This window comes from Biomphalaria glabrata, chromosome 4 (assembly GCF_947242115.1).
Source record: "Biomphalaria glabrata chromosome 4, xgBioGlab47.1, whole genome shotgun sequence".
Classification (NCBI taxonomy): Eukaryota; Metazoa; Mollusca; class Gastropoda; family Planorbidae; genus Biomphalaria; species Biomphalaria glabrata.
In genome coordinates, this window is record NC_074714.1 from 10,345,373 (window position 1) to 10,370,960 (window position 25,588).

A 25,588-nucleotide genomic window follows, 5' to 3' on the forward strand; every position below is an offset into this window, starting at 1 on the left:
TTCTCTTGCTTCTGGCTGCACACTGAAGTTTTAAAGGGTCAAAATACAAAAGAACTTTTTTAAATGATAAAGGAGGAGCAGAAACAAACAAATTCTGCTAAAGAAATGCAGTAAATTTACTGATATGCTTCCTTGGCAGCATGGCACAAGATATTCAACAACCATTGTTAAACTTCATGTTGATAAGAATTCATGAATGAACAGGCACAACACCAGATACTCCTAGAGGTTCTAGGCAATAAAGAAACACTTATGACAAAATGGGGAATAAGCAATTATTCATAGAGAATGTAGAATGTAAAATTGATAGCCTTCACTATTTACCATTAGTAAGTGACAAAAATCAACAAGAAAGGAAAGTACCAGTATAGTAAAGGTATAAAACTTTTAATTTACTTAAATTATTCGTTTTAAATATTGAAAGAAACAAAAAAACATTTACAAATGAAATTTCACAAACATTCAATTATTTGAAAGTTTTTTTGGAATGTTTAGACAAATAATAAATGGTAATGTTAAATGTAATTTCATTAACCTTATGTTGAAATATACACAACATGTATATTCATTTATTATTCTATTATAAATCTTAATAAGTTACATGATTAAGTTGTTAGTTTGACTAGTTCTAGAACACATCTGATGCAAGCATGATAATTCTGATATTTTTAAAAGTGCTTTTCTTTTATCTACTGACCATAAAAGCCCTAAGATCCTAAATGTCTTATTTACTTTCTCTTTATGGAAAACATAGGTTTGTCTATACTAGAGCACTGAACATGACAATGACATTCATAGTCATTAGCCAAAAAGTTGTAGTTTTTGGTTTTAAAAAAGTCTTGTCTAACTACAAAACAAAGAAATAACTCTTATAAAAAAATTCAACAAACAAAAATTATAATACCAAAGAAAAAACAATTTAAAAAAAGAATTTAATATATCTAGTTTTAAAAAATATATACTTTCAATACTATATATATAGGAAAAAAAAGCTTCATAATACTCTGGATGATCTTACAGATGTTTAAAAAAAACAAGTACTATACACATCTGGTTTTTACTCAAAGAAAAAAATTATGTTAGTTTATATTATCATTCTAAAGGAGACAAAAAGAACTCTCCTATACAACTACTGTAGCCTACAATAAACACTACATTCTATCACAATAGGAGTAAATATGGGCCAATTACTTTGATTATAATTAAGAAATTTGAAACCATAAAAATATCACAGTTGAAAAATTAAAATAAATTGTCATTTTTTAAATATATAAGCATGCATCATGCCACTTTTTATAATAATGGCAGTGTATATTTTTATTTAAAAAAAAAACAACAACCAGGAAACTGTCAAATATATTGTATTAAGAAAGGAGATATTATTCAATTAACTGAAAAGCATCATATTTATTTATTTTAGATATTATTCTATAATGCCCCAGTAATTCTAATACATTGACACACAATAGAAAAAAAAAAGGATAGAACAGTATTAAAACAATCAAATAAAAAGAATTCAAAATTATGATAGAATTTCCATGGAATGTGTTTACATGTTAAATAGAAGTAAATATCTAATTCGTGCTTGATCTTCTCTGTATATCAAATATTCTGATTGCCAAAAGCTGCTGCTGGAATGGGCAGGAATATTCTTAGGTTTGCCTTGTGGTACAATCACATTGTTACCATCAAGTTTAATTACTGTATCATCCTTAGCATCTGTTGATAGATAAACATACAATCTTAAGACATAAACAAAAAATGTTTTCACAAAAAATAATTTACCACTAAGAAAATAATTTTTAAAAATCAATTCATATAGAAAATGGTTTAAGTCTGCTTAATCTCTTTAGCTAGCCAAAGAAATGGTAAGGACAAAGTGGGTAATAAATTCCTTTTTTTTATCCCCCCTAGGTGGAAGAATTAGTGATGAGTGAGACAACAGGCTTTGGATTTCTTGCATGCAGTGATCTCTTCACACTTCACACTTCATCTTATACTGCATCACTACTATGCAGATTTTTATAAGAAATTAATGAGAAAAATAATTTGTGGAGTTTCACTTTTTCATGGATATTCTGCAAAATTTGATTGGTGGAAAAAAAATATTTTTATGTTAATTTTTTGCTTAAAAAAATCCCAAAAATTTATACAAATATATTCCTAATATTAATTCTAACATGAGAGGCTATGTGTCTACTCACAATTGTAAACAATACACAATTGGTTATTTGCTTGTGTTTTATTCCAGTGCCTCATTGGCTTAGTAAATAACAGTGGTAATAGAGAGTGGTAACAGATCTGTTGTAAACTTTATTGTTCTATTATTACTGTATTTTGCCTATTGTCATATGTACAGAATGATACCTAGGTTCATGTTGCTTAAAAGTATTATTAACTATTAAGCCTTAATATAGTGTAAAAATACTTAAATAAATATTTCAGTTCTTGTGGATGATCTGAAATGCATCTCCCATGTTAAATAAGGGATCACTGAATACAACTAAATTATGTCAATGCATGAATTTTTTTTACTTAAGGTAATCAATTGCAGTGTTTGCCTGGAATACATTAAACCATTCAAATATGTCTTGTATTTTATTTGTTTGTACTATTGTTTAGTACAAAGTTTTGTACATAGACCACACAACATTTCAATTTTTTTAATATGCTGCCATGTGCACTCCTGAAAATGTATTTGTGTCAAACCTATTTAAAAACAAAGGAATTAACTTCATAAGTCTAAAATCAAACTTATGCTGGACATATATATATTATACATCAACAGCACTACACACTTCAAGGTGTTTGCTTAAATGATTAAAAATGGTTAAAGTAATTTAATATCCTTTAAAAACCTAGATTTTGGTTTACATTGTTACATCAGCACAAGTTGCTTTTAGATTGGCTAAGTATTCACACTGATAAATACCACTAATTATCCTGTTTAACATTCTAAAATAAAAAGAAATAATATTTTGTTTAAACAAAAAAAAGAAATCTCTTAATGAATGTACTGCACAACTTTAAAACTTCAGGAAATCCAGAGTTTCTAAATATCCCTGCAGCAACTAATACCGCAGATATATGTGTGTTCAAGATAAAAATTGTCTAGATCTCCAGGCCAAATTTAATTATTAGATTATTATACTTTAAAAAATTGTAAGGGCCAAACTAGAGTTTTTCATAAGTGGTGAATTTTAGCTAATAATTATTTTCTCAAGCTGTCAAATTTCTAGGAATATTGTTAGAGCCATTTTTTAGAACCATGTTCACCCAGGTACTTTTTTTTTACCTGATCAAAAATTAGCAAGATGATAAGAAGAATTGTAAAAAAAATATCTTTCTGACCTGGTTCTTGTTGACCACATGCCAACACACTATCAGAGCCTTTAGGAGCTGTAGTCAAACTGCAATCATCCATTAAGATCTTGTGTTGTTTTCCTAAAGCTACTTCATTTAGAAATAGAATACCCTGACCTTGGGCAGGACATACTGAAATGTGAAATACACAGATGAAAAACAGAATTATGAAGATACCAAATATCAATATAAAATGCTATTTTATGCAGACAGCCGCCATCACCATTTTTTTTTCATATTTCAAAATCTCATTGTATATTTCCCAGAAACCCCTTTTATTTATAAATAGAATTTTTAAAAAATTAGACTTTACTTTGGAAAAGGTGTTGGATAGACTGGGTAAAGAAAACAAAAACAACATTAACTCTTTCTCTCCGTTATTATTTACCACATTCTGGTGGAATCAACGTTGGTATTATCAGTTAGGAGAGAAAGAGTTAAATAAAGATAACAATCACCTTAAGTACACAGAAAGGTGAATAAATTCATTTAATTTAATAGACTCACCATATCCTGCTGATTTGTTATATTCTGAAGCAAAATAAATTCCTCTGCCTACACGTCCACCACTGTGAGGCATTATACGAAGGCCTGTCTTAAGAATAGCTGCTACTACAGCTACATTGGTGCCATGCCATAGAAGCTTTCTATAATCAATTTTGTCGTTGTTGGCAAATCTTTTACCCTGAAAATAATGATTGTGCATATTATATAGAAAAATCGAAAAAATCTTGGAAGACAACGGCCACCCGCTCCATCAGAACTACGCCAGGTCGTCGCGAAGTGGGCGACTGCTGTCAATCAAAACAAGAACGGAGCGGTACAAAAACTCGTTCGTACCTCACTCGGTCAGACTCTATCACCGCCACTCATTGATCAGGGAACATGAAATGCACCAAGATACCTGTGTGTAGTCGCTGAATGAACTCTTTATGTTGTCTGTTGTATTTATGTGTATTTTTCTGTTGTGTTGTCTTTATATGAGAAACGAGTCCTTGTAATCACAACAAATTTCCGTAAGGATCAATAAAGCAGTCTTAGTCTTAGTCTTAGTCTTAGTCTTAGTCTTAGTCTTAGTCTTAGTCTTAGTCTTATTACAAAAGAAACTTTTATGTTTATTGTCATGAATGATATTCTGATATATGTATCAGTAATCATGTGCTTAGATAAGATTGACATAAGAATAGATGCATGCAGTTAAAATAAGTTCTGAACTGTTTAATATAACAGTCTAGATTCAAATTACACCAGAGCCAACATCTACCATTGTTCTCACTATATGAGAGATGGATATTGCTCCATTTAAACCAGAATGGCATAACTATTCCAGTAATTTTTCAGAAACATTAACACAGAAGTGATAATCAACACCAGAAAATGTATACTATTTGACACCACTCCGTCTAACCCACATGTTTAAACAATTTTCAGATACTATTGCATTTATTGCATTAGAGCACATCACAATCATGTTTTGAGTCTTTAATTATTTTAAAACCAAATATGCAGTGATTAATGATTACCCTAGTTCTTAACATCATAAAATAGGACCACACACAAAAATGCACACAAACATAAGGAGTACCAGTAGCTGCTTTCCTTCAAGTGAATTGACATTTTCCAATTAGAGAATCTCACATCACGCCAAGGAACTAAAGTATTTGATGCTTTTAAATAGGACAAAAATTTTGAATGAGTAGGACTTACCTCCCCTTCTCTATCAACTTCCCAAATATTTGAGAGTGTCAACTTTTGTGAACTAATACCTTTAGTAGCCTGAAAATATTTCTCTAGTACCTGGTGAAATAATAATAATCCTTTATTATCCTATAGAAAATAGATTTTTAATATAAAATAATGACCAAATGTGGATTTTTTGTGAGGACATTGGTTAAAAATGGTCATAAGGCCATTATAAATAGTCTTCCAGGACATGTTTTTAAGTTTTTAACTTCAACTAAAATTATTAGAATATGAATTTCTATATAGCAAGAACTTCACTTACAATTTGTTTTCAAAATACTATATAAAAGCACTTTCAAATCTGTGTTAATATGTCAGACTTTTTAAGAACTTTTAAAAAACTACTATTCAGCTTATTGTTAAAAAAAAGGAATACATTCAAATACATTACAGACTATTTAAGAGCACATCAAAGTTTTAAAAGAAGCAGACATATTTAGAAAACTTGGTAGGAATTCAAACAGTAAAAACTACAGACAATGAAAATAAATAACATTAACAGTGCCAATAGTGACGATATGTAATACAATATATATAAACAGCTCATTTAAGACAAAATTGAGTACAAAAAAAAAAAAAGAAAGAAAGAATTCCATTTCTATATTAAGAACCTAAAATATGTCATCAATGTTGTACTAAACATCTACTTAAGTTAATTTCTGCATATTAAAAAAAAAAGGGATCCAATATTGCGAATCAGGTATAACAAGTCTAACAAATTACAGAGCAAAATAAATCACAGTATTTAATCAGACTTTCAAGATATGGTTGGGATTACAATGTACTTCAAAAGTACAGACTACAATGTACTCAAAAATACAGGCTACTGAACAATGTACTTCAAAATTGCAGGTTAAAATGTACTTCAAAAGTACAGGCTAGGATGTACTTCAAAAGCTGAGTCCATTAAAAACATGATTGAAAAAAAATTGTCTGAACAAACAGGTTTAGTTTATAAACAAATAGAATTTTACCTTATACGTGTCAGAACTCTTTGGCAGTGGTTTTAACTTGCAGTTAAGTACTCCATAGTTGACATCAAGTGGGTGAGGTGCTGTACCAGTTTTCTTAAGTAACAATTAAAATAAAAAATGTCCATTAAATAACCACACTTTTAATCTAAATTTTCATATAGAAATTTTAAAAAATTTCTTCCATACAACTTCCAACAGTATCTATAGCATCAGAACATATTTTTAGAAGCTTGCTAGTCAGAGGCACCATCCTGAGAATGTTAATTCTCTTTTGTAGGCAAAAAGACATCACCATGACATAATTTGTTAATTTCTCCTCAGTCCGTTTGAAGTGGCCTTTAGCAACTGGACTGGTTTAAAATAATTTCCTTTATTAAGCTATTGTGACTAGAACTTCAACAGAAATGTGGTCTCTATGTAAACAGAAGAAATAATGTAACTTAATAAGCTTTTAGTGTTGTACTAAATCAACACACTCTAAAAGTTCATATACTTAGGTAATATAGAAACAGGAAAGGAAGTGCAGATTTAGATGTCAGGCTACTGCAATCTTTACTGTGGCAGATCTCTAATGGAAACTTTATAAATGGGATAAGGAGAAAAGAAACATCTCATGATCAACTGGAGGACAATGTGTAAGAATGACTGTCAATTGACCCTCACTGGATGATGCTGAGAGAATTGCATGAGGAAAAAAAAGGTAAATGCTAGATGCCTAATTCATTGTATTTTTGATACACTGAGCCATTAAAAACTATAGAATATAAAGTTTGTATTGCAGAATCTTGTAACACTCACAATGTTTGATGCACTGCTTTCTTTATCTTTTTGAATGCATTGAGCCATTTCAATGTCTCCCAAGACCTAAAAAAATAACAACTGTATATTAGAAATGAAGATTTCCTTTAAAATTTAGAAGTATAGATCAGTTTATGAAAATTAAAATAATATTACACCTAGATTTTTCAATATTCTTTAAATTTTTTATTGACCTCTTTCAAATAATTAGCATGAAAAAAAATATGAAAAACTTTTCATATAAGAAAATTCTTACTTTAATAACTTTAAATTTTGTATATAAAAGTGCAATTTTATTGCAAAGTATTAATTCTATGACTGAACTATCATGTTGAGAGAGACAAATAGTATTGGAACATTCTTTTTTTTTTTTTAGTGAAACACAGAAAAACTTACTGCCAACATGTCATATTTTTTCTGAACCATTTCTATAGAATCAATAACAGGTGGCACTGATCTCCCAAAAGTATGAGGTATTATGGTGTAGAAGGTTGATGTCAACTGTTTTATCTTATCCTTGGATAGTTTCTTGTTGATTGCTTCTTCCAGTGCTTCCAAGGCTTCAAATCCTAACAGAAATTATGTCCCTAAACATTAATTTAAAATTTAACTTGTTGGTTCCATTTTAAATTAATTTAGAATTTGCACAGAGAGGTAAGTAATATGGTATACACAGATATTTGGATATAATGGTGAATATATTAAGCTAGTCAAATGATTTTTAAAATTTATATAATTTTAAAAGTTCACAGAAATGCTCAAGTAATTGGTTAATTAGCAAGTCCGGCTTGAATGTCTACAGTCAAAATGGTTTTTGAAGTTTCTATAATTACCTTTAGCTATTTGTGTTTTACTCAATTTCCCAAGAGGCATTTTGTTAGTGTCAATGTCCAGATTTTTTAAAGCTGCCTTAAACATGTCATTATCAAAAATAAGCTTAATCAAACTTTGTGTGCTTTTATCTAGAGTGCAAGCTTCTGTTATTTTATTGTCAGATGTGTCTATCTGAAAATAATGAGTAATAAATGTTTTTATTTAAAAATCTACTTATTGTTATATATCAGTACAATGGGTGCAAACATTGGGGAAAAAAGATTTAAATACCTTGATCAAAAACAAGCTAATGGAGATACAATAAAATGTGTTCAGTAAACCTAGTATTAACATATTACAACTTCATACCTTGGAATCCACCTGATCTATATCCTCGTCATTACCAGCCATTTCTAGTAAGGTATACTTCCCTGGGACTGGCTTAAAGTTTTGACGTTCACACCAACGGTTTTTAGTTTTGTCATGAAACTTTTTCTCAAAATCTTTGACTGCTGCATCAGATGATGCAAAGTTTTTACAAGCATTCTGTCCTGATTCTCCCTGAATTCAATAAGTTCATTTATGTGAATTTTTAAAATACACATTAAAAAATAACCTCATCAGCTCTAAATACAAATAAAAACAACTTATCTTCTATGTCATCAGTTCCAAGCATAATTAGCAGATTCACCATTCAATTACATATATCTTTTTCAAAGTTTATCTTTTCACCCAGCCCTTACTTAATTTACAATTTTGATGTATGTATTATGATATTGTAATAGAAAATGTATAACATGGCTACAGGAACTTGAGTTTCAATGATAATGAAGAATAAGCAAGTGTTATATTGTTACAATCTACCCTAGCATTACTGTCTCTTATTCAAGGTACTGAAATCGTTATGATGAATGTACTTTAAAGAAGAAAAGCTCCTATCCTGCTCAAATCCAAAGCTTACGATTAACTAATTCATATTCAGGGAAGTAGAGAGTCAATAAATAGTAAAGTAGAAATACACATAATCTCATGGCCCCATACATTTACAAAGTAACACCTGGAACGGCCAAAAATATATGGTGCAGAGATTTGGAAGCAGTTAGCCAAAAATGGGGACAGTTCGAGACATTTGGAAAAAGCTGGTTCGTGGCCTATGCTCCAAACTAAAATAAACTCATAATACCAGTATTATACTGTGCTGCACCTAATAAGCCATTGACCAATTCAACTATAAAGAAGGGGAGGATACTTGTTAACAAGTCTTAATTATTATTACCCTAAAGACCATGAAAAGACTTGTTTCCGTTTCAGGACCTCCCCATCTTCACTTCATTTGAAGTATTTCTTGTACAATTAAAGGTCAAGCAATCAAAAAAGCAATCAAATATAATTTAACAACTCATGACAAAATGATCCATGATGAATGTACTTCAAAGTAGAAAAGCTTCTATCCTGCTCAAATCCAACACTTACTATTAATTATGTCATATTCAGGGTGGTAGAGAGTAAAAAAAATAGTAAAGTAGAAATACCCATGATCTTATGGCCCCATACATTGACAAAGTAACAACCTGAACTCCCAAGGAAAGAGGTAGAGGGGACAGCCCAAAAATATATGGGGCAGAGATTTGGAAGCAGATGGGCAAAACATGGGGACAGTTGGAGAGAACCAGAACAGAGCGTTAGGAGAAAGTTGGTTGGTGGCCTATGCCCAAATGGGACCGCATGCAAAGAATAGATGATAACTCTACCTCATCACACTAAACAAGGAAAATTTCACAAACACAGCCAGCAGATTTTAGTGTAAGAGATTTAGAGGAAGCTATGTTGACAATGGATGCTAGTAAACCCTTTGATTGTACTGGATGTAGGAACATTTTTGATGTGGTACATCTTGAAATCATGCTTGAAAACTTTCAAACACATAAGGAGGCACTAATAATATGTATCTTCAAGACTAGCATTGTAATGAAACAACAAAAACAGAACTAATGGGAAATCTGACAAAAAGAAAATAGTGTTCAAGAAATTAATGCATAACATGTAATACCAGATGTTTTGACATGGTTCAATAACTAGCAAAGTTTCTCAATGATCTTTATGACATCTAAAGCCCATTGTTTGAAAGAATTAGCATTTCTTCTTTATAAGAATAAATCCCTCCAAACTGATCAATATTGAAATCAATACTGGGCTGCTTTCTGCACCCCGTGCCAAGAGATTAAGCCACAATAATTAATGAGAAACCTTATGGCCTCACTTTGAATGAAAACACTTAGAAATTCTTAATCACCATAGTAGACTATTTTCCAGCTTCTGTGAATTTGAAAAGATAATGAAATGGAAGACATATTTTGCTAGTATTGGAGTTTCAAAAGTATTTGTTTCCAACTATGGTGTTCAATTTACATATTTCAAAAAGCTAATGGAATATAAATTATCGTAATTTACATCAAAACTGACTTGTCAATGTTATCTCATGCTGATACTTGAGAAAATGTTAAGAAAGTAATAAAAAAATGTTAAGAAAGAAATAAGTCACAGATAAATTTATAAATTAAAAAAAACACTACAAAAGAGACCACAGCTTGTCCAAATTAAATGTTTATCAACAAATGTACTTCATGGTCTGGAGAATACTAAACTTGGCAAGACTACCACAAGGGACAGAGACAACTATCAAAGACAGAATTAAGTGTGTACATCAAAAAGTTAAAAATCATTCTATTAAAAAGTGAAAAACATACCATACCCTACCCATCTATTCCAAAACTATCCAACTTACCACTCTACCCCATCTGTTCCAAACATAGTAAAGGCCATTTAAAGTGAGAACTTGTATGATATAAAACTTGTTGTTATTCTGCTGAATGTTGGTCTGATTCAGCATAGCATCATAGTCTTCAAAGACCTAAAACATTATTAGAGATAATTCATATCATGACTCAATACATATTTATTATAAATGCAAACCCAACTTTCAAAAAGATGATAAAAACATACACTGAGAATTTCCTTGCATATTATTATTATTACAACATCCACTCAAGATTTGACAACATCTGTGGCTCTACCCGAACAATGAGCAAGTTAGCTGCAGGCTTCAAATTAACCTCTTTATCACACATATTTCTGGTTTAGTTTTCAATAATAATAATTATATATCTTTTGTTATGTTAAGTAATTATAGTCTTATTTTCCCTGCTTTAAGTTAAAGGGTTAAAGACCTTTGTTTAAATGATATCTCTTGTTTGTTTTTCTTATTGTAATAAAAAAAATATTATAGAGATCTAAATTACTTTACTGCTTATAATTTTTGTGAATGTTTTTAAATTCAGCATTTAAAGATCAGGCCAGTAAGTTGGGTTGTCAAACAAAATTAGCTTTTTATTTTTCTTATAATATGTTAAAAAATTATTTGGATCATGATAAAATATAGTTAATCCTAAGCTCTTACCTGTGCAAGTCGGGCTTGAGGAAAAAGTTGATCTGCCATATGTTTCCTCTTAACACCTTTATCTTCTGATTTTAGAGCAGCAATATGATCCTTTATTGTAGGAGTTTCTGGTTCAGTTTTTACCTTTTTAGATTTAGAAGCTTTTACAGAAGCTCCAGCTGCCTTACGTTTTGGTGGCATTGTCTATTTTCTTATTCAAATCTCTGTAAGAAAATGCTAAATATATATGTTGCTGAGGACAGATCCAAATGTTGAAAAGAAAATCTAAATCGACCAACTGCAGACAATAGTTATGCTTGCCCTAGGTGTGGCAAAATATGTAGGTCACAGCTGGAACTGCGCAGCCACGGGAAATACTGCATTCCTCACTAATCTTCGGACTCGAAGACAAGCCTATTTATATATAGGCACAAATAAGATGTATCTCTCGAAACGTAAAATGCCACAGAATATTATTATTATATATAAATATATATATACCATATACAGAGCTTTTTTTGTAAAACAAAAAAAATAGGTGCCGGTTCTCAGTGAAAGATATGCCTAACTTTTAACTACTAATAGATTAATAATAAACGTTAAAATACAAGAAAGGTTTAGATAATAGTGAACAAATAGATGCTATCTTACTAGATTTTTCCAAGGCTTTTGACAAAGTTCACCACCATAGTTTGCTTAAAAAATTAAAATATTTCGGCATTAAAGTTCATTGCATCAGTGGATTAAAGATTTTCTGATAGGGAGAGAACAAACTGTAATATTAAATGGCTCTAAATCAACACCAATAACAGTAAACTCAGGTGTACCTCAAGGAACAGTCTTGGGTCCACTACTATTTTAATTTACATAAATGATTTACCAAATTGCATTAGTTCAGGAACAAAAGTCAGATTATTCGCAGATGATTGCATAATATATACAACAATAAAAACAACACAAGACACAGATATTTTACAAAGAGAATTAGATGAATTACAGAAATGGGAATCAAATTGGAGCATGTCTTTCCACCCAGAAAAATGTCAGTTATTAAGAGTAACAAAAAAACTAAAACAAATTAATTCCACTTATCTTATTCATGGTAAACCAGTAACACAGACTAAAAACACAAAACCTAGGTGTTATAATAAATGAAAAACTGTCATGGAATCCCCATATTGATGAAGCTATAAAAAAATCAAACAAAGCAATAGGGTTTATAAAAAGAAATTTCTATAAATCAAATAAGAACATAAAATTAAAATGTTATTTAACCTTGGTTAGGCCAATAATAGAATATATGCACCCTCAACTCAAGAAAACATTAAGAAACTAGAACAGACACAAAATAGAGCAGTGAGATTCATAACAAACGAATATTCACATTTGACTAGAGTAACACCTTTAGTAAAATCACTAAATTTAGAAAGCCTTCAGGACAGAAGACTCAAAAGTAAAGTAGCAATTATAAATAAAACACTGAACCATAATCTTCAAATACAAAAACAAAATTTAATAAAATACTCAGAAAGACACAAAGATAAAGGCACATTCCTCATCCATATATGCTAGGACAAATTTGTACAAATACTCCTTCTTCCCTAGTGCTATTAGAGCATGGAATGGGTAGCCATGAAAACCAGTGACTTGGCATGACTAAATGCATGACGCGTAGGACGTATATAATCATCTTCTTTTTTTAAGTAACGTCTGTATTATATAAGATAATTTAAGATAAGAAAAGTAATAATGTTTTCCCCACATTGAAAAAGGTGCCGGTACATATATATATATATATATATATATATAGGCCTGATACGTACATACGTATAATATATATATATATTATGTGTGTGTGTGTGTTTGTGATAGTCTTTGTTGTCCGTAAGGAAATTTATCTTACAATATATTACAATATATATGTAGGCCTATAATATATATATATATATATACAATAGATCTATATATTACGCTGTACCGGTGCGTATTATTATATATATATATATATATATATATATATATATTAATATTATTATGTAGTATATAGAGCCAGTATAGCCTACCACTTAAGTTTAAGTCAAACTTATAATAGTGTAGATCTAATTAACTATAAATTACATATAGTAGGCCTATTTACTATATATAAATAAACAGGCGCCTGCACTCAGTAATCTATATATCATATATGGAAAACTCTAGAGTCTAGATCCAGACTAACACTATTATAATTAATGATAATTAACAGTATAATATATACCTCTATATCTAATACTATGACTATGACTATAGCAGTCTTAAGTCTATATACTATATAAACTATATGACCTAGATCTAGATTTAGTAACCTTACGCATATATAACCAATCGACACACTACTATAGAATTAAATTATTCTAATGTATGTTGTAGTCCTAGTCCCTATAATAGTACCGTCGCGTAGCCTAATCACAAAGTAGGCTACGTAAACTCGGACCCAGAAGAATACCACCAAAAAAAAAAAAAAAGATTTTAATTAACAAGTCTGTACATGTCTTTACTCTTGATCTATAATAAAGTTTCTTATGAAGTGTTCGTCTCATTTAGAGCAGCGACCAGCGTTTCTCAAAGTGTGGTCCCCCCCCCCCCCCGGATGGGATAACAAATATTGACATATAGAATCTATATGTAGCTTAGGCCTACATAACATTTGTACATATAGAATAGATATATATCATATTTCATATATAGCGCTTGTTTATGTAATATTAAATAGATCTAGATCTAGTTGAGTTCTCAGCAGCAGCAACTGGCGGAGATGGCATATATTAAATTAATTGGATCTAGATCAAGATTTACACACTGCGGAGCGCGCCGTTATTTAAAAAAAAAATGGATCTAGAATAATCTAGATCTAATAATAAAGTTATTATCACATCCTTCCTTTTAAAATTCTTAAGACTGATATCTACAAGGAACTTTAACAATTCGACTACTTCTAGTTGTCTTGATCGGCACAACAAGTTCTCTAGACGTTGGTCTATAACTGTCTGTTTCGTTTGTTTTAACAGTTTTCTGTTCATTGTCTTCGTCAGTATCACAGTACCCAAAGATGTCTTCTTCAAAACTCTTGTTCAAAAACCGTTGATTTCGTCTGTAGGTTTTTCCATCGTTTGTCTATATGTTGTAAGATCTGGGTGATGAATGTTTTTTTTAATGACAACTGCTTTCTGCCATGTTTGTCCTAGACGAACTGTCACTTTCTCTCCGACAGAGTAATCTGTAGGTAGTCTTGCTTTTGCATCGTATTTCACTTTGCTTCTCATCTGTCGTTCGTTAAGTAATGTCTCTGCATTTTCAGCTACCGATGGTTTCAATAGTTTAGGATCAGTGGAATGATGTCCCTGAGTCTTCTACTCATCAGCAGTTGTGATGGTGAATACGGCCGGCAGTCCGCTTATCGGAGTATTTTTTATGCTTTGTTGAATATCTGCTTTACGATACCAACATACACCTCACTTTGACAATTTGATTGAGGGACTTGATGTTATCTTAAAACCCCATTCAGAAGCAAACTCTTTCTCTCTTTATTGATAGCTGTTGAATGGCATATTGTCGCTCACTATTTCTTCTGGTATGCCATATCTAGCAAAAATACCTTTCAGTGCCCTTATAACACATTCTGCTGTTTTGTTCTCCAGTTGTTTTATTTCAGGGTATTTGGAGAAATAGTCCACAACTAGCAAGCAGTCATTGTTCCGCCATTCAAACAAATCTGTCGCAACCTTTTTCCATGGTCTGTCTTGTACAGCATGAGGTAGCAATTTTTCCTTCAATATATTTCTTTTGAGCGTTGCACATGTTGAGCATTTCATTATTGTCGAAAAAATATCTTTAGACAATTCTGGCCAAAACACTGTCTTGCCTTCGATCTGGTTTTCTCAAGACCAAAATGACCAGTGTGCAACTTGTCGAGAATTTCATTTCTCATACTTGAAGGAATTATAATTCTGTTCTCATAAAACAATATTCCATTCTCTTCATGAATACTGTCTTTAAATGACCAATACACTTTTACTGTTTCATGAACTTGAGTTTTTAACTTTGGCCAACCTTCTCTGACATAATTAGTTACTAGTTTCAATTTAGCATCAGATTCAGTTTTCCGTCTAATTTCAATAATCTTCTGATCACTTCCCGGAACTGTGCTGTTGCGCTATGAATTCTCATAACCATGTCATTATTTGAATTTGATTGTTTTTTACCATTGATGTACGCTCGCGATAACGTATCACCTATTTGCATTTTTGAACCTGGTGTGTAAGTTACTGTTAATTGATATCTCAACAGTCTGAAGTCTTGGTGAAATCTTGTGTAAAGGCTTCGTCACAATAGTTTGCAAAGGTTTGTGATCTGATTGTACAGTCACGGTTCGTCCAAAAATATAGTGGTGAAAATGTTCAGCTGCAAACACTATACTATAGCTAACATTTCCTTTTTTATCTGTGCATACCTGCACTCTGTTTCTGTCAATGATCTTGACGTATACGCAACTGGTTTGTCTTCTTGCATTAAACATGCTCCTAACCCTTTGGAAGAAGCGTCACACTGAATAGTAACTGGTTTTTCAGGGTTAAACAGTTGCAAAACTGGAGCTTCACTAAGAGTTTTCTTTATTAGTTGGAAAGCATTTTCTTGCTCTGCATTCCACTGCCACAATACATCTTTCTTAGCAATTGGACTGGTGATTGTTGACATGTTTGGAATGAAACTTGACAGAAAGTTCAGCATTCCAAGCAATTTTTTGATGTCACAGATAAATAAATAACATTAACACACTGTAGATATTAAATAATAATAGGCCTAATAACGGAGACTGTTTTTATCAAAATAGACATAGAAGACATATAGATCTATAAATAACTTTTAATTCCGTCCAATCCTTTGCTTTCGCACAAAACATAAACAACAAAAATGACGTAATATAATATAATATTAGCACATCCCTCCTTTTGAAGTTATTATCACAGTCCCGATAGTCCTTCATGCAGAACGCGACATTCATACAGAATATGGTTTTTGCCAGGTGGTCGGCCCTGTCGTGACCAACCACTCCACAATAGACGGCACCCATTGCATGGTAACGTTCACATCGAATCGTAAAAGACGCTCCCCGATCACGAGCAGGTCCTTTAAATTTACCCTTCTGACACCTTCACATAGCCCTCGAGGGCCTCTAGAGCGGACATCGAATTGGTAAATAAGATCACGTCGTTGGCTTCCACCCATTCCAGTGCCTGAAACATTGCCTCCAGTTCAGCTTAATAAAATACTTAGAACGATACAAAGATAAAGACACACTTTTTACAAAGCTTACCTATATCAACTCTTTCTGTCTGGTAAAACGTTTTTACACGTTATTTATCCCACAACAAATCTAGGATGAAGTGGAACTTTCGCACAATTATTTCTTGTACCTGACAAAACAAGTATTATTTTAAAAATGTATCAATTAGTTTATTAATTATTGTAAATTAATTATTTTGTGTGGTATCGAGCAAGGAAAAGAAATAGTACTTAATAGATGTGGTGTTATGATATAAGTATTATTGAATTAGTCGCCTTGAGGAGGCTTGAGCCCTGAGTTCGAGTTCAAGTCATACAACTTTTTTAAAAATGCATTTAAAAAGTGATCACGGTAACATTTACAGAGATACCCCCTTCTCCCCCCCCCCCCCCCCCGGGCCTTTTCCCAACTGGTCCTGACAAGTGATAGGATCATAGCGCAAATCATGGGCGTAGCCACGAAAAAAAATATTTATATGGATGTATGTGTGTGTGTGTACATAATCTTTATTACATTCTGACCCTTCATTATTTCGGAAGACGTTTATTAAGAACTAGAAGAGGTTCTTCCTGGAGTTAGTGGAAAAATTGTAGACACCCCGCCATTGACAGCAAGGGGGTCTGGGGGAGCGCATGGAGCCAAGCACTATTTCTTGTATTGAAAGCCAACAAAATGCATATTCTGAGGTATCTACAGTGCATTTTCCTGCTATTAAAAAGTTTTATTTCAAAAACCTAATGTGCTATTCTTACTGACTTGGACCCCCCCCCCCCCCCCGTAATTCATTTTGTCGGAGAACATGTCTCGCAAACCTCATGCGACGCTCTGTCACAATCTTACTAAGGGGTCGACTCCCAGTTCGGCATAGGATTTCCTTGATTTAGACCCGATCTCTATAACTGACCCTAAAATCTGTCTTAGCCATCTTTGTTGAGCCACATTTAGTGTTTTTCAATTTCGGCAGATGAATATTCATTGCACTTTAATAATCGAGCCCCGCCACTGGTAGAAATGTGTAACCTCTCTTGAATACGCTCTTGGAATTAAGTGACTGTAGTTTGCTTAAGTTTTTATATCGAAAAGGGAAGTTTTATCGTCAAAATCATCTGTTGGGGGTTTTAGACTAAAAAATATCTGGAGTTGTTTTTTTTTTAATTCAAAACCCCATTTAGCTACGGTCATAGAACTTGGGAACTGTAGTTTGCTTTAGATATAATATATGAAGATCATGGGCGTAGCCAGGGGGGGGGGTTGGGGTTCAACCCCCCCCCCCCTTGAAATGAAATCCCCCCCCCCCGGCGGGGGGGGGGGGAATCGGAATTTAGTGATTGATTTTTTGATTTGATTTTGTTTATTTTAGGTGAGATTTTAATACTAAACCATCACTTGCCCCAGCACAACCAAAGGGGTTTTGAGTTTAAAACCCCCTACCAGGGGGGGTTCGAGTTTTAAAACCCTACCAGACGGGTTCGAGTTTAATAATCCCTACCAGGGGTTTTGAGTTTAAAAACCCCTACCTGGGGTTTTTGCAGTTAACTCCCCCTCTTCTACAAAACAAAACATATAAAAATGCAAACGAAAATAGCCTAATTCCAAGAGCACAGTTAAGAAAGATTTTTAAAACGCCCTCTAAAATTTACGATAAACCCCCTCTTCAACATAAAAAAAAAACTAATTACGCACTCAAAATGTTATGACCGTACCTAAATGGGTTTTGACTCAGTTTTGAGTTTAAATCCCACTTCAGCGGGGTTTGAAGGTAAAAAAATACCTCTTTAATATTAAAAACAAAGCAAATTATACACTCAAAATGTTATGAGTGTAGTCAAAGGGGTTTTGACTTTAAACTCCCCTCCAGTGGAGTTTGTAGCTAAAAAGTACCTCTTCAATATTGTTATAAACCTGGTGGTGGCACAGATGGGGGTAGTGGTGTGTGTGTAGTCAGCCGACGCAAATCGCCCCAGGCCAGCGCTAGACGAGCGGTCAAGCGTGACGAGTTACGACTGTCAGCCGAGTCGAGCGTCAACAGGACAGTTCGGGAAGGATCGCCGACGTGAACAGAGCTCAGGGGCGTCACGAGAGTTGTAGTCATCTGACCACCTAGAAACGTCGAGCGGCGTTCTGTCCGGTTCTAGAAGGCCAGTAGGGACCCTATATAAAGAGCGGAGGTGTCGCAGTCAAGACGGTTCAGAAAGCGGGTTTACGACAGGAGTTCAGAACACGGTCGACTACAGCACAGTTCAACGGTGTGGTCCTGTACGGAGCATTACGACGGTTCAGTGCGGAGTACTATCAAGTACAGTTGAGACGAACGGCGTCTTGATCTTGGTCTGTGATCGAGTCCGACACAACGAGCCTAGTGTGTGAAGTCAGTCCTGAACTGTTGAACCCAGTGCAAGCCCGGAACGAGACGGAGAGGCCAGTGCAAGACTTGATACGGCGGAACGGTGTTATCGGAGAGATACTTGTTATCGCAGAGCTATTTGTACTGTTCTACGTGCTGCCAATTGTACAGTATTGGCTGTTATTTATGGACATTAAACCTTTACGTTATTTTGGAGCCCTGACTTGTCAAGTTCTTTAAGTTGGTGGTGTATGGTGCGGTTTGCAGAGAGCCTGGATAGTGAGATTCGTAACAACTGGTGTCAGAAGTGGGATCGGATCGGAATCGGATTGGATCGGATCTACTATGGCTCGTCTGAAACTGCTGTACGAACTTGAATTTAGAGAACTGAAGGAAGAACTCCGTGATCGAGATCTGAAAACGAGCGGAAATAAAGAAACCTTACAAGCACGCCTCCGAGAATGTATAGTTGAAGAAGAGGAAGATCCAGACACGTATCTGTTTGAAGTCGCACCAGATTTTGGAGAGTTCATTCGGGCTATGAGTGTGACACTGAAGAAGTACACCGAGGACATCTGTAGAGAGATTAAAGAGATGGGTACCTCAGTGAAAGAAGTGACGAGCCCCGTGGTCAAAACGATGGACGAGGTGGAAGAAACCCTGCACGACCAAAGAGACTTGAAAGATAAAGGAGCTGCGCCATCGTTAAACAATGAACTACTACCCACCCAAAGCTTTGAAGAAATATGCAGTGACAACGGCAATGCTGATGAATGTGGTGCTGCCTGTCAATCTGAAAACAGGGAGTACAGACTTGTGGAGCCGAAAGAGACAGATGAAGAGACAATGGAAGCTGCCCATAGTTCGAACGAATCTTGTGCTGAAGCTTTACCTGATATGAGCACCTCAAACAGCAAAACAGATCAAGAGAACGCTGATTCTTCCTACAAGCCTGTTGCTGAGGGACGTTTACATGATGAAAGCTACCGGCGAGGCTTGGACTCTACAGACGTTCGTCCAGATGCTAAGATCAGCGAGAGAAGCCCTGGTGGTGATCATGGGAACCCATTGATACCTGGTGAAGTTGTTGAGAGACAATTGCAAGTCGGAAGATACCAGCCAGATCGGCACCCAACAGACGTTTGTCAGGCTGCCAAGACTGGAGAGGAAAGTCCTGATGGCGGTGAAAAGAATCCAAGGAAGCTTGACGTTGAAGTTGATGGACATTTGCACGATGAAAGTCATCGACAAGGTCTGAAATCAACAAGCGATTGGCCCGATACTGAGACGAGAGAGAGAGGTCCTGATGATGGTGAAGAAAGCCGAATGAAGCCTGAAGCCGAAGATGAAGTGAAGTGTTACCAACCTGCCCCACAAGCATGCCCTCCAGACAAGGCTGAAGATGATGACCTGTCCCACAATGCCCTGTCCTGTGGATTTGAAGCCCATCCCAGTCCTTCTTCGCAAAGCCCTATGAAGCCACCTCTTTGGTCAACAATCTTGGTAATCCCTGCCCTTACATCCTATACCTCTCCATGTGTCAAGTGGCTGTCCTCAGTACCGACAGACAAGAGAGCGATGCAACCAAAACGTCACTGCAGCAAGAGGACGATCAACTGGAGGAAAAGAAGAAGGCGGCGTTTGCGTAGTGCAACGTGCATGGTGATTCAACCAAGAAATAACTGCAGCCACATGAAGACCAACTGGCGGAGAAGAAGAAGAAGGCGACTTTTCCTGAGTGCAACATGGATGAGGATGCGATCACGACGTCGATACACCCAGATTAAGGCTAACTGGAGGAGAAGAAAACGTCTTCTGAATTCCACGTGGATGGCAATGAAATCACGACGGCGGGGCAACCAGGTCAAGGCAAACTGGCGAAGAAGAAGGAAGCGACCATTGCTGACTGCAACATGGATGACTCCGTCAAGCTCAAGAGGCAAGCCAACTGCCACCGATCGACCCCCACCTACAGCGATGAAACTTCACAGCCAATGCCATGATGTTGATTCTGTCCGGGACGGACAGATCTAAGGAGGGGGCAGTGTTATAAACCTGGTGGTGGCACAGATGGGGGTAGTGGTGTGTGTGTAGTCAGCCGACGCAAATCGCCCCAGGCCAGCGCTAGACGAGCGGTCAAGCGTGACGAGTTACGACTGTCAGCCGAGTCGAGCGTCAACAGGACAGTTCGGGAAGGATCGCCGACGTGAACAGAGCTCAGGGGCGTCACGAGAGTTGTAGTCATCTGACCACCTAGAAACGTCGAGCGGCGTTCTGTCCGGTTCTAGAAGGCCAGTAGGGACCCTATATAAAGAGCGGAGGTGTCGCAGTCAAGACGGTTCAGAAAGCGGGTTTACGACAGGAGTTCAGAACACGGTCGACTACAGCACAGTTCAACGGTGTGGTCCTGTACGGAGCATTACGACGGTTCAGTGCGGAGTACTATCAAGTACAGTTGAGACGAACGGCGTCTTGATCTTGGTCTGTGATCGAGTCCGACACAACGAGCCTAGTGTGTGAAGTCAGTCCTGAACTGTTGAACCCAGTGCAAGCCCGGAACGAGACGGAGAGGCCAGTGCAAGACTTGATACGGCGGAACGGTGTTATCGGAGAGATACTTGTTATCGCAGAGCTATTTGTACTGTTCTACGTGCTGCCAATTGTACAGTATTGGCTGTTATTTATGGACATTAAACCTTTACGTTATTTTGGAGCCCTGACTTGTCAAGTTCTTTAAGTTGGTGGTGTATGGTGCGGTTTGCAGAGAGCCTGGATAGTGAGATTCGTAACAATATAAATAAAAGCAAATTACTCACTCTTAAATCTATGAGCGTAGCCAAAGGGGTTTTGAGTTTAAACCCCCCCCCCCCCGCTAGGAGGGTTTGAGGCTAAAAAATACATCTTCAGTGTAAGAAAAAAAGCAAATTACGCACTCAAAATGCTATGAGCGTTGCCAAAAGGGGTTTTGAGTTTAAACCCCCATTCAGAGGGGTTTGATGTTAAAAATACCTCTTCAATATTAAAAAAAAAAGCAAATTACACGCTAAAATTATTTGAGAGTAGCCGAGCCAATTGGGGGTTTTGAGTTTAAACCTCTCTTCTACAGATGGCTTTTTTTTAAAGTTTAAAACCCCTCCAGATGGTTTAGAGTTTAAGATCCCCCTACAGAGCATTTTGAGGTGGAAAACCCCCAACAGATTATTTTGACGATAAAACTTCTCTTTTCGATATAAAATCTAAAGCAAACTACAGTCACTTAATTCCAAGAGCGTATTCAATGTTAAACATGGAACGCTACACTTAATAAACAACGCCAACACTATAACGTCAGATTCATGAGTCAATTTATTTACACACTCTCGGTAACACACATGACACATAACATTCCAACATTCAGTCCCTTAGTCAAGGGGAATCATTCAAGCTACTCATATAAACAATGTCAACATTCATTACAATTTCTCTTTTCTTTTTCTCGCTCATTCTTACTTTCAACTTTAAAGGCAAAAAATCCAGAATCAGAAAAGAATGGAAAATCAACCGAGAAATAGGATAGTACATATTATTTTAACAAGTATTTTATACATGACAATAATACAATGTAAAAGAGTTGTGTAAAGCAAAATAACTTGAAAATCAAACAAATTACAAAAATCTGTTTTATTCATGTTTTTTTTTTTTTTTTATTTTTTTTTTATTTTTTATTTTTTTTTTTTTCCATACTTTTTTTTTTTTTTTTTTTTTTTTTCAAAAACAACATATGAAGAATAACAAAATGAAATAGTAGACATATTCACATGACTAGGAATAATGATATATTACAACAAAAAATATGGCAGGGCTTTTTATACAAAGGTATATTTACATTACTAGAAATAAGAATATGGTGATTAAGGAAAAAAAAATGAAATAACAGTGCTGCTTACACAAACTCATCCGGGAGTCTTCCTTCTTGCAGTATGGTCAGAAGTAGAAGTCCTGATGCGCCCCGTTTGGTCGTCACATTAGCTGGTTGTGCTCTTCTTGGACACCAGCGTATTTCAATTCTATTAGTCCTGTGGGTCTCATTGATGGAAGCAATGTCAATACGCTGCCTTTTGTCTTCCTCTAGCTTGGTGATCTGCAGCGCTTCAATGAAAAGTGTGATAGGCAACGACTGTTTTCTCAATACCACAGAGTTCTTCTATTACAGTTCTGTAAAAGATGGCAGACTCTAGGCCTTCTTGCAAGCCTAATGCCTCAGCAGCTATGGTAGATCTCACTACCCTTTTGATCTTCAAGGCTAGCCAAAAAATGGGACAATAATGCCCGTCTTTGTCTTTAATCCATACAATATGGGCACTTGTACTTCCTGTACCACCACTAAGATTACCCAAGGCGGCATCGCAGAACAGAAGCAGCTCCCAGTCTTCTTCAGGTTTTCCATTTAGACCTCTATACAATTGTATGGGTCTTAAGTCTTTGAGCTTTCCGATGGCTTTTATTGCTCGAATTAGGTCTGTAACCTCGGCTTTGTTTAACTTTGTGCTGAGTTCAACTAACTTAAAAGTCATATCAGGTCTGGGGCCTTGAACGACCCAATTTAACTGGCCAATGAGTTTTCGATACAAAGACTGTTCTGTATCATTCAACTGCAACTCCTTTAGCAAACATCTTGCTGGGTCTAACTTTGGGCGATCAAGTTTTTTGATGTACGCTGTGTGGTCCAGCATGATCCCATCTGTGTCGGATGTCGAATCCGATGTAATAAAAAATTCTCTCTTCTGTCTTTCCTGCCACAAATCGGTGACACACATAGTCAAAAGGGTAGTGAGATCTATTACAAATTTAATTAGGGCCTACAATGGCTACATGACTGATCCAAACTAATTAATACAATTACACTTAATTAATTTAAGCTTTTTAAATTTTTTTTTTTTTTAAATTCCATACGCTTGGACAAAGTCGTGGGCTACAAATGCTCCTTCTTCTCTAGTGCCATATTAAAGCATGGAACAGGTTGCCTGAATCAACCAATAACTTAGCAGAATGTGTCTCCAACATGCACGACTAGATTAATACATGGATACGAATATATTCCCTTTTGAAGCAACGTCTGTAATTTATAAGATATGGACTACTACTTATACTACCCACGTCATGATGTCACCAATAAATAACATTAAACAGTGCTTATGAAATAGTTCATTAAAAAGTTGAGACTGGTTTGAGGAGAACAACACAGCAATCCGAGAGTTATTTATAAAATAAAGAAAAAAAAATGCATCCACGACTGTTCTGATCCTCAACAGCACTGACAAAAAGTTCATCTACAGAGCTTCCTGTAAAACATTGCAGACAAAATTTCGCGAATTAAAAAACAAATGGTGGCTGAAGCTTTCAGAAAACATACCAAGATATGCGGACGCAGCAGGCACGCGCTCACTCTTTGAATCAGTCCGTTCTGCTTACGCCCAACATACCCGACTATAGCGATTGTGTGCTTGCTCCAACACTCTTTGCAATATTCTTTGGAGAATTAGACAACCGTCTCACAAAGGTCAAGAGCGCTTTTGGTCGCCTCAAACTGAGAGCATGGCGAAATAGGTCTCTTCACCTAGCAACAGAAATCAATGTTTATAAAGCAGTGGTTCTCGCCACATTTTTTATGACACTGATTCGAGACATGTGTGCTCTCTCGAAGGCATTTAAGGTTCCCCGAACGCTTCCATCAAAGGAAACGTGCCTTCGCACCATAATGATAACGGGCATACGCTGGCAAGACTTCATTACAAATAAATATATTCTGCTTAAAGTTGGTGTGAACAGTAGGCCTAAATAACCACTGATTACTATAATATAGTCGACAGTGGCGTTGAGTTGGACACTTATCCAGCACAGAAGACAGCACGCCAAAGGCTGGTTCAGAGGTGCCCCCGTAAGCGCTATAAAAATCAACTCAAGCACCATTTCACACTCATAGGCATAGAGGAAAATAGCTAGCAGCAGATATTGGCCTCTGAAAGAGACAGCTGGGGAGCTCTCACAAGCCGCAGGACACAACATAATTGACTCGATTAAAAGCCCTTGTTGAAGAAAGAAGTCGAAAAGAAAAATTAAATTGTCCGCCGTCAGACAACCGTGACAACGTCTTTGCAGGAGATGCGGTCAAATATGCAGGTCGCAACTGGGTTTGCGTAGAAAAAGTTAAAAAAACTGCAATGATTGACTGAGCCTTAATCTTCGACATAGCCATAAATGTCATTTTTATACTTAATAATAATTAATTATTATAGTATTATTATAAATATGCCTTGTTTTTGATAGCACAAAAGAGTCTAAGACCACGTAGGCTATAACTAGGTCTGTAATACCATCTATGGTAATACACAGATCTATAGATCTAGATCTATATATAGGTCTATACCATAGACTATAGTAATATATAGTCTATGGTCTATACCTAGATCTATTCCGATCTATTCTTGATATGAGATGTTTGTTTACATGTGACACAGACCTCTATTTTATATATATATATATAGGTCTGACACCTGTAATTTTTCGTTATCTTGAGATTTTTTAATGTATCATTCTTGGGATTTCGGACAAATCCTTTTGACAGTACAGTGATTGTTATTCTGTTACGCATGCGCATCTCGAAGTCTAAGATACCATTTTGTTAGCATCATTAATTTTCTTTGAAGTTTTTTTTCATCAGCAATACTGACTCCCTAGATGAGTAGATCTATGATTCTATCTATAGACAAATTTGTTGTATTGAGTCTAGATCTTGAATGTGTATTGCTATCTAG

General features: G+C 35.2%; 1 protein-coding gene across 5 annotated transcripts; it reads right to left on the reverse strand.

Annotated features, from left to right (window-relative positions):
* Positions 1 to 360: 360 nt before the first annotated feature.
* Positions 361 to 25,326, reverse strand: LOC106056544 (protein mono-ADP-ribosyltransferase PARP3-like). Of its 5 annotated transcripts, none has more exons than XM_013213328.2 (12): positions 25,237 to 25,326; positions 11,149 to 11,351; positions 10,477 to 10,602; positions 8,061 to 8,252; positions 7,712 to 7,883; positions 7,275 to 7,447; positions 6,879 to 6,944; positions 6,081 to 6,173; positions 5,071 to 5,160; positions 3,871 to 4,048; positions 3,352 to 3,495; positions 361 to 1,719 (listed from the first exon to the last, which is right to left on the reverse strand). In XM_013213328.2, the coding sequence occupies exons 2-12, from the start codon at positions 11,326 to 11,328 to the stop codon at positions 1,550 to 1,552; spliced, it is 1,584 nt and encodes a 527-aa protein (XP_013068782.2). In that variant the 5' UTR covers positions 11,329 to 11,351; positions 25,237 to 25,326; the 3' UTR covers positions 361 to 1,549. The 5 variants fall into 5 exon arrangements, with proteins under 5 accessions (XP_013068782.2, XP_013068783.2, XP_055884101.1 ...); XM_013213329.2 differs by lacking the exon at positions 25,237 to 25,326 and adding an exon at positions 13,478 to 13,602; XM_056028126.1 differs by lacking the exon at positions 25,237 to 25,326 and adding an exon at positions 13,473 to 13,537.
* Positions 25,327 to 25,588: the final 262 nt, after the last annotated feature.